This window comes from Scyliorhinus torazame, chromosome 15 (assembly GCF_047496885.1).
Source record: "Scyliorhinus torazame isolate Kashiwa2021f chromosome 15, sScyTor2.1, whole genome shotgun sequence".
Taxonomy (NCBI): Eukaryota; Metazoa; Chordata; class Chondrichthyes; order Carcharhiniformes; family Scyliorhinidae; genus Scyliorhinus; species Scyliorhinus torazame.
Window position 1 is genome coordinate 178,776,368 of NC_092721.1, and position 10,890 is coordinate 178,787,257.

The 10,890-nt window shown below is 45.0% G+C and overlaps 1 protein-coding gene across 1 annotated transcript in view; it reads right to left on the reverse strand.

Moving 5' to 3' along the window:
• Window positions 1–10,329, reverse strand: part of tmem131 (transmembrane protein 131) — a 253,551-nt gene extending 243,222 nt beyond the window's left edge. Inside the window, exon 1 of the mRNA XM_072477208.1 lies at window positions 10,143–10,329. Within this exon, the coding sequence (XP_072333309.1) occupies window positions 10,143–10,296 (154 nt within the window). The 5' untranslated portion in view covers window positions 10,297–10,329. The remainder of the gene's footprint in view (window positions 1–10,142) is intronic.
• Between the last annotated feature and the right edge of the window lie 561 nt (window positions 10,330–10,890).

Below are 10,890 nucleotides of genomic sequence, written 5' to 3' on the forward strand. Positions count from 1 at the left end.
AAAGCACTGGCGACGGCGCCGTTACCGTTCTCCCCGAAAAAATACACCACAAACCCAGTGGTGGTGGCAACTCTGAAAATTTGGGGGCAGTGGAGACGACATAAGGGAGTGACGGGTGCCTCAGTGTGGTCCCCGATAAGGAACAACCATAGGTTCGTCCCGGGAAGGATAGATGGGGGATTTAAATCTTGGCAGTGAGCAGGAATTGCGAAATTGAAGGACTTGTTCTTAGACGGGACGTTCGCGGGTCTGGGAGCACTGACAGAAAAATATGGGTTGCCACCTGGGAATGCATTTCGCTATATGCAAGTGAGGGCATTTATGAGGCAACAGGTGAGGGAATTTCCGCAGCTCCCGGCGCAAGAGATCCAGGACAGAGTGATTTCGGGGGCATGGGTGGGTGATGGTAGGGTGTCAGATATATATAGGGAAATGAGAGACGAGGGGGAGACGATGGTGGAGGAGCTGAAGGGAAAATGGGAGGAGGAGCTGGGGGAAGAGATTGAGGAGGGGCTGTGGGCATATGCCCTAAGTAGGGTAAACTCTTCGTCCTCGTGTGCCAGGCTCAGCCTGATACAATTCAAGTTTCTACACAGGGCGCATATGACGGGAGCAAGGCTGAGTAGATTTTTTGGAGTGGAGGATAGGTGCAGGAGATGCGCGGGAAGCCCGGCGAACCACACCCACATGTTTTGGTCATGTCCGGTATTGCATGGGTTCTGGGTGGGTGTGGCAAAAATGATCTCGAAGGTGGTGGGGGTCCGTGTCAAACCAAGCTGGGGGTTGGCTATATTTGGGGTTGCAGATGAGCCGGGAGTGCAGGAGGCGAGAGAGGCCGACGTGTTGGCCTTTGCGTCCCTAGTAGCCCGGCGAAGGATTCTACTTATGTGGAAAGAAGCTAAGCCTCCGGGTGTGGAGGCCTGGATCAATGACATGGCAGGGTTTATAAAACTGGAGAGGACAAAATATGCATTAAGAGGTTCGGCTCAGGGGTTCACCGGGCGGTGGCAACCGTTCCTCGACTATCTCGCAGAGCGATAAGGGAAAATAGGAAAAGTAGCAGCAGCAACCCGGGGGGGGGCTCATTGGGGTCTTTAGGGGTTGTGTGTGTGTTTATATATTAGTTATTTATATTTGATTTCACAAAGTTACTATTTTAGTTATTATTTCTGTTGTTTCTTATTTTGTTGTTGCCAGTTGCCGTTAGTTAGCATATTATTTATTTTAAAAAACGATCAATGTATATATTATTACAAAGTTGTAAAATGGGAAATTTTTGTTTGATCGAAAAACTTTAATAAAATATATTTTTTTATAAAGAAACTGGTGACAAAAACAGGTCAGTGGAGTAGAGGCACAGGTCAGCGACGTTCTCACTTAATGCCAGAAAGAGGCTGGAGAGCAGAATAGCTTGTTGCTGATCCTGTACCCGTATCCTACACCAGGTCACAAGCACAAGGCCCATCTCCTCACTAGCTATATTGGCTCTGTCAATGCTTTGAATTTTAAACATTGCTTTTCAAATCCCTTCATTATCTCTACAATTTTCCATACGAAAGATGAAATGCAAATGCAAGCTGTTCTTGAATGCTAAAATAACCTAACCTACACAATATTGTTTAGCTTTTGTTTGCTATTATTTCAGATGGTCATTTTTTAAAAATATATACCTGCACGGATTGTTCTAAATAATGACTCACAAGAGGTGCTATTCTTTTAAGGTTTAATTTGGTTCAGCATTTTATTACTCAAGTACAGTAATTTGCAGGAATGATATCACTTAAGCAACAGACCGCTGCCTTATTTTAATCGGCTGCCTTATTTTAATCAATCAAACACCAACAGTTTATAACTATTCCAGAATCCACGTTCAATATAAACCAACTTGTTGCAATATTAACATGGATAAGACGTCGGACATCATTGCAACAAGGTCCAAGTACACAAAAAGTTTCTCAATCATCTTTCCTCTGTAGTAAAGCTCTGTGGCTGAAAGTCGTCAAACTTGGTGATAGTATACTGTTTTTCAGGGAGTTCAAGAAAATCTGGAGGTTTATTTCTGTCTCATGTACCACCTTTTAGTCACAGTATTTTGACATAAAGTGGCAGAAATAAACGCAATGGTTTTATTAGAAGCTCCTGTGTATCCTTCATATTGCCATAAAACACAGCTTCCAATTTTTCTTTCTTTTGTCTGTGCTTTTCTCTTGACTTTTTTTTTAAATCACCCTCAAAACATTTATTTAATTCTCTTCATCACTCTCCCTCGCCTTGTTTATACTTGCCATTTAAAACTTCAAAAACACACTTTTACTTCTTTTTTAAATGGTAATTTTCATTTCCACTTTTCAATTCCTCGAACACCAGTGCATCAGTCTACTTACTGATGCAAGAATCTATGTGGCAACGCCAAGAAAGTCATATTGATACTAGGGAACTTTGGGGGGGGGGAGGGGGAGGAGGAGGAGGAGAGAGAGAGAGAGAGAGAGAGAGAGAGAGAGAGAGAGAGAGAGAGAGAGAGAGAGAGAGAGAGAGAGAGAGAGAGAGAGAGAGAGAGAGAGAGAGAGAGAGAGAGAGTGGCTAGACAGCTAGTCCATGATGCAGAGCAAGGCCAGCAGCGCAGGTTCAATTCCCGTACCGGCTGAGGTTATTCATGAAGGCCCCGCCTTCTCAACCAAGGTGTGGAGAAAGCAGCCTTTGGTCATCTGGGACTATGGAGACTTTACCTTAACTTTACTAGGAAACAGCAGTCTGAAAGTGCATTTGCTTGCATTGCAAACACAAAGAAAATCTTGTATCTCTACAGCATCGTTTACAATAAAGCAGTTATGGCCAATTAGGTACCTTTGAAATGTAGTAATCATAATAATAATATTTATTATTGGCACAAGTAGGCTTACATGAATGAATGAAAATTGCTTATTGTCACAAGTAGGCTTCAATGAAGTTACTGTGAAAAGCCCCTAGTCGCCACATTCCGGCACCTGTTCGGGGAGGCTGTTACGGGAATTGAACCGTGCTGCTGGCCTGCCTTGGTCTGCTTTCAAAGCCTGCGATTTAGCCCTGTGCAACACTGCAATGAAGTTACTGTGACAATCCCTTAGTCGCTACACTCCAGCGCCTGTTCGGGTACACTGAGGGAGAATTCAGAATGTCCAAATTATCTAACAGCACGTGTTCAGGACTTGTGGGAGGAAACCCACACAGATACAGGAGAACGTGCAGACTCCGAATACAGTGACCCAAACCGGCAATCGAATCTGGGACCCTGGCGCTGAGAAACATCAGTGCTAACCACTGTGCTACTATGCCACCCATTGTGCAGCACAAGAAATAAAACAACCACATTAAAACAACATACTGCAGATGCTGGAGATCTGGAAAAAAAAACACTGCAAAACCTCAGCAGGTCTGGCAGCATCTATGGAGAGGGGAACAAGATTAACAGAGTTCAATACATTAGACGTGAAACATTATTACAGTTTCTCTCTCCACCGATGCTGCCAGTCCTGAGCTTTTCTTTTAAATAAAACAGCCAGCATTGTGCACAGCACGTTTCCACAGATAAAGGTGATAATCATTGCTAATCTATTATTTATGACGATGATGGACGAGGCCACTAGGCTTCCCGGTTCAACATCTCATCTGAAGAACATCATTCGTGACAGTCCAGCCCGTCCCCTAATGCTACCCTGGAGTGTCAGCTTGATTTTTGCATCCCTTAACCTCGGACACAAAGAGTGCTACCAACTTAACCACAACTGACTAAACTGTAGCGAGCATGGGAAAAATAATTTGAAGCAGGCTCATTTGAAGCAGAACAAAGAAATAGGAGGAAAGGCCATTTGCCCCCCACCCCCGCAAACCTGCTCTGACATTCAACTAGATTATGGCTGATATTCTAACTCCACATAGTGCAATAAAACTATCCTTATACCCCCTGATGTCTTTAATAGCTAGTAATCTATCTATATCTATCTTGAACATACTCAGCAACTGAGCCCCCATAACCTGTTGGGGTAGAGAATTCAAAAGATTCACCATCCTCTGAAGAAATTCCACATCCAAGCCCTTGATGGCCTACTTATCCTGGCACTGTGTCCCCTGGTTCTAGACCCTCCCAGCTAGGGTAAACATCCTTCCTGCATCTACCCTGTAGGGATTTTGCATGCTTCAATGAGATCACCCCTCATCCTTCTAAACTCCCTCAGACTCCTCAACCTCGCTTAACAGAGCAATTCCATCATCCTAGGGATTAGTCTTTGTCACACTCCCTGTAGCAACTACATCCTTCTTTAGGTTAGGAACCCAGAACTGACAATACTCCAGGTGCAGTCTCACCAAGGCTCTATACAGTTGTAGCAAGACAGTTTTAATGCTGTACTCAAATCCCCTCAACATACTATCTGCCTTCCTAATTGCTGCAGCTACATGCTAGCTCCCAACCCCTTTGGGCATCAACACTTCCAAATCTCTCCCCATTTAACAAATACTCTAAATTTATGTTTTTCCAATCAAGTTGAATAGCATTTGGAGCCCACATCCTAACCACTGATACAGATGTGAAGACCTGAGGCCCCAAGTACTTATCGTTGTGGTACCCCCACCAATGGCAGCCTGCCAATCTGAAAATAGCCAGTCTATCCCTTCTTCTGTCTGGGAGCAAGACCTGAACAATACCCAGGCTTGGGCTGACAAGTGCAAAGTGGCAAGTACCATTCGTGCCACACAAGTGCCAGGCAATGATCATCTCAGGATCTAACCATCGCCCCTTGACATTCCAAAAATTGCTAAATCCCCACTATCGGCATGTCCACATTAACTCTTACCAACATTTACAGATGCACGTTAGAAAGAATCCCATCAGGCTGCATCACAGCCTGGTATGGCAACTGCTCAGCCCAAGACCACAAGAAACTTCAGAGAGTCATGAACACTGCCCAGTCCATCACACAAACCTGCCTCCCATCCATTGACTCGGTCTACACCTCCTGCTGCCTTGGGAAAGCGGGCAGTATAATCAAAGATCCCTCCCATCAGACTTATTCACTCTTCCAACATCCTCCATCGGGCAGGAGATACAAAAGTCTGAGAACACGCACTAACAGATTCAAAAGCAGCTTCTTCCCAGCTATTACCAGACTCCTAAACGACCCTCTTGTGGACTGATCTGATCTCTTCACTCATCTTCTCTACTGAGTAGTACTACACTCCTGTATGCTTCACCCAATGCCTATGTCTATGTATTTACATTGTGTATTTTATGTTTGCTCTATTATGTATTTTCTTTTCAGGATTAGAATGATCTGTCTGAGCTGTACGCAGACAATACTTTTCACTCTACATCGGTACACGTGACAATAAACAAATACAAATTCCAGGGAGTTACCAACCATTGACCAGAAACTGAACTGAACTTGCCATACAAATACCATGGCTACAAGTGCAGGCCAGAGGCGAAGATCCTGGGGCAAGTAACTCACCTCCTAATGTCCCACAGTTTGTCCACCATCTACATGGCACAAGTCAGGAGTGTAATGTCATACTCTCCACTTGCCTGGATGAATGCAGTTCCAACAATACTCAAGAAGCTCAGCACCATTGATGACAAAATCTGCTTGACTGTTTGTGGACTGGGTGCCACCACATCCACTGGTTTCCCCCCCCCACCCCACCCCACCCCCCAATCTATTCCGCTGGTTACATCCTCAAAAGAAAAGCTGGTTACATCCTCAAAGAAAAAGCTGGCGACATCCTCAAAAAATTCCCACCAGGTTTGTCAAACATTCCCCATCATAAATCTATGTTGACTGCCCAATCATGTCATATAGTACCTGGTTATCACAGCTTTTATTATAGATTCTAGCAATTTCCCCGATGGCAGGGGTCTTAAGTTCCCCCATTTTCCTCTCCCACCTACTTGTCTATATTTGCTAGCTTCCTATCTGCAGGCACCACTCCAGAATCCATAGAACTTTGGAAGATGATCACTAACACATCCACTATCTCTACAGCCATCTCTTTCAACACAAATGTAGATCCAAGGGCACAAATGTAGTGCCATTAATTCTCTAATACTACCTTTTTACTAATTTCTTTCAGTTCCTCACTCTCGCGAGTCCGTTGGCTCTCTTGTGTATCTTTGACTTTGCATCTTCCTCCATGAAGATAGGCACAAAGTATCTGTTTCGACTCGAGAGCTTGGAGCAACAAGTTTAGATGCATTGTCCCATTTAACCATCCCAATGCATTCAGAATTGGTTCATGTTGTAAAACAATCAGCCAAGACAGCAAATTGTACAAAATAGTGTTTAAAATTTCCATCTCATAGAATTTACAGTGCAGGAGGAGGCCATTAGGCCCATCAAGTCTGCACCGGCTCTTGGAAAGAGCACCCTTCCCAAGGTCCACACATCCACCCTATCCCCATAAGCCAGTAACCCCACCCAACACTAAGGGCAATTTAGGACACTAAGGGCAATTTAGCATGGCCAATCCACCTAACCTGCACATCTTTTGGACTGTGGGAGGAAACCGGAGCACCCGGAGGAAACCCACGCACACACGGGGAGAATGTGCAGACTCCGCACAGACAGTGACCCAAGCCGGGAATCGAACCTGGGACCCTGGACATGTGAAGCAATTGTGCTAACCACAATGCTACTGTGCTGCCCATTAGCTTGGAGACTAATACGCTCAGTAAAATCAGATCCATAGAATCCATACCATGCAGAAGGCGGCCATTCGGACCATCAAATCTGTACCTACCCTCCGAAAGAGCGCTCTACCTCAGCCCACTCCTCCACCTTTTCCAAGTGACCCAGTGCATTGATCAAAGCTAATCCACCTATCCTTCACCCTGCACATTGTCATGGCTAATCCTCCTAGCCTGCACGTCTTTGGACTGTGCACCTAGAGGAAACCCACACAGACACGGGAAGAACGTACAAACTCCGGAAATGAACCCAGGTCCCTGGCGCTGTGAGGCAGCAGTGATAAACATTGTGCCACCATGCCTGTTCACGTGGCATGAATCTCACTTAAGCCCTATTAGTGAATGCGAAGGAAAGTCGCCATAATCCCAGAGGACCATAGGCTGCTCTCACTTGGAGAGGGAGCTGACTGTTGGTGATTTAAATGGAGGCGAGAGGCAAGGTTGATACCGCCCTCCCCCTCTCCACATTGATACATAGTTCAGAGATTATTTCATTCAAGTCTCAGTCCCGGACCATTTGTATGCAACCCCCTATAAATCTTATGTACGTTCGAACAGCATCAAACTTCTCTCTTTGCCAACATAGTGTCTTGACAGCCACCTTGTTTTTAATTAGTGGATAAGCTGGAAGTTAATTGAACATGAGCTAATTACCTACTGGTTTTATGCATAGTCCATGGAGGACCTTGGACATCTCTTTAAGAGAGAGACACAATGGTTTATATAGCTCAAGGGCAATTAACTATCTCAGCCAGTACAGGGATTAAACCAGCGATGATGCCGATCATCATCCCTCTAGCCATCTAGCCCAGAGCTAATCAAGCCCCACAAAACCAAAGCCATTAGATTCAGGTTTTATCAAAATCTTTTGTTTGGCACCAAAGCAGCCAGCGCTAAACCAAAGCTTATCGTATCCTCAAGCTGACTTCAAACTTGATTCCCATCACTCAGCAAACCATCATATTCTGCCACAGTTTCTGATCTTCACTCTCCTGATGAAACCCCTACATTACGTCACGGCTTCTCAACTGACTTCTCCTGTATAGAAATTCCAGTTTGCCAAAAATTCCCAGCAAACCATCATACTCTTCCACAGTTTCTGGACATGAAAAACACCACTTAAAGAAAATCATCCTGAAACCGATTACATGCGGATGCCGGAATCTGAAACAAAAACAGAAAATTCTGGACAATCCCAGCAGGTTGGACAGCCACTGAGAGATAAAGGAGCCAACGCGGAGCCCGGATGACTCGCCGTCAATACTGGAGAACTGTAAATCGGACAAGACCCATTGGGGGCACGGAGCAGCGGGGCCACACAGGGCCAGTGACAGGCAGAGACCGAAAAAGATGTTGCAGACAACAACAACAAAAAAAAAAAATCATTTTTGTCCACGCCACCTCCGCCAATCCCCACCCACCGCCGGTTCCATTTATGTCCCATGGTGAGCAGGGTTAGCAAGGTTAGATGCATTCCTCCCTTCACCATGGTCCCAATAGAGTACCCAATGGAGCCTCCCCCACCCAAAACATTTTCACATTATTATTTCTGTGCTAACTTTTACAGACCTCTTAATGCACTTCCTTCCCAAATCCTCTACTGCTTGATCTGCATCTGCCTGCAATGTAAAATATACTGGCATTTTATTTTTAAAAGTTAAAAAGCTGCTATACAAATGTAAGTTGTTGCCAAATTGTAGCTGCAAATTATTGACTGCAGGACTGTTAAAAGCCTGCTCCAACTCGCACAGTCTTGACAAGCCAACCTGAAATTACAAGTATTCCTATCTTAAACCATCAGCAAAAGTGTGACACTTGGTATCACACAAGCAGAATGAGTACCAAGCGCCTCAAAGAACATAGCTCAATTCTTCAGCAGCTTCCTCAAAATTTGAAGAAATGCAACTTTCAGTCTGATTGGAAATAAAAAACATACATCCCAGGTGACAAGCCTCCAATATGTAGGATTCAACTCTTATGAGAAATATGGAGTCTGATAAATGGTCAGACAAACTCCTGGTGGACAAACACTCCCAGCACCACTGCCAATTTGTCAAATGATGGTAAGGCAAAGTGTTGGTAAACTGTTTTCGTCTGCCGAGGCTTACCCCTATTGTGACAAGGTGCACTGTTATTTTAACAGCTAGCCACAAATTAGTTCATAAATAAGTTCATAAATTAGTTTGATCGATTTCAAAAGAAATGTATCATTTCTAAACCAAACAAAAATGCAGAAGTTGATGCCTGATAAAAAAATCTTTAGAAAAACACCACATATAAGTCAATGCCTAAAACCCTTCGGTTCTTAAAGCTTCAACTAAGCTTGACAATTACCTACCAATTATTGGTCAATGAGTGACCCCTAGTTAGTAATTTTTTTAAAAAGTTATTACTAATTTTGCAGTTGATTCTGCAATTGTAAAAATGTACGAGAACTTCTACGCTTACCACAGTACTTCCTATTCTATTTTAGCAAGCTCCAGCATGAACTACATGTACCCAAGGAGGAAACGCACAGAGTATAAAATGGCACCATACAGAAGAGCATTTTAGAATTTTTTAAAAATGCACACACCACCCCCATTTCGATTGCTTTTCCTTTCCTTTCGCGCGCGGAGACCTCAATTTGTCCTTACCATGTCACTAACTGCAGACTATAAACAGTGGCTCCAAAATGAAGCCATGACTGACAACTCATTGGGAATACTCAGGTGGCAATTCTTAAAGGGAGGGGGGGGGGGGGATAAAACTTTATAAAGCGTTTTGACATCATATGGAAATCGCGCTTCCCGTTTGCGGGACTGCTTTAATACATTTTTTTTTTTAAAAAGAAAGAAAGAGGCCTCACAGGTTTTCTGGAGGATGGGCAAATTAAATACTTCCGATTTTCCACAGCTTGGGTCTCAGGCGGGCTATTTTGGCGGGTGCATTATTTATTTTTCTGGCGCGGGGAAACCTACATTGCGGGTAACGAGGGTGCAAATTTCTGACTAAACCCGGGTTGTGATTTTACCTCGCCCTCTGGTCACCCCCCCCGTCTCTCCCCCTTTTCTAGGCCGAGTGAAGCCTGGAGCTGGTGTAGGGAGGAGGGGCCGCCGGCTGCGAACACCAGGCGGCCTTCCACACCAAACCCCCCTCCCACCCGAGCCCCCCTCCCTCAACCTGCCCCTTCCCGGAAAAAAAAAACCTTCACAAAACCTCTTTGGAGACATGATTTTAAAGCAGCAAAAAAAAAAAAATTAAAGTCAAATTCCCCTCGAGCTGCTCGTGAGATTCAAACAGAAATGTTTTATTTTTTTTGTAACCACCGGCTCAATACTGATTGTGTGGGAAAGTGTGTAGTGAGCAGCACAAGGTGAGAGAGATTTTTATTGGGGGGGGGGGAGATTTAATTATTTTTTTTTTCCCCCCGCCGCCTTTAACTAACCTTCTGTTGTCCCTTCCGCTATGTGAGAACAGGCCATAATAAATAGATGAAGGAATCCTACGGCCGGCCCTCGCCGCCCTGAAGTGCTGAGGCTCCACCGTGGCGGTTGTCGGTGTCCCGGGCTCCCGGAGCCTGCTCCCTTCCACTTCGCCATGCTGCTTGCTTGCTTACTGCTGCCTTTGATTGACGGGCTAGAGGAGGGACAGACAGCGACCCCTCCGTCAATGTGTTATATACACACAGGCTGACTCTGTCCGCTCATTCACTCCCAGGCACAAATGTGGGCTGGCTGGCTCACACTTAGACACACGCCAAAATCATGACCCCGTCACACACACACACGCCAAAATCATGCCCCCAACACACACACACACCAAAATCATGCCCCCAACACACACACACGCCAAATTCATGCCCCCAACACACACACACACCAAAATCATGCCCCCAAAATACTCAAACACCAAAATCATGCCCCCAACACACACACCAAAATCATGCCCAAACACACAAACACCAAAATCATGCCCCCCCAACACACACACCAAAATCGTGCCCCCAACATACTCAAGCACCAAAATCATGCCCCCAACACACCAAAATCATGCCCAAACACCAAATTCATGCCCCCCAACACACACACACCAAAATCATGCCCAAACACGCAAACACCAAAAGCATGCCCCCAACACACACGCACACCACAATCATGCCCCCAACACACACACACCAAAATCATGCCCAAACA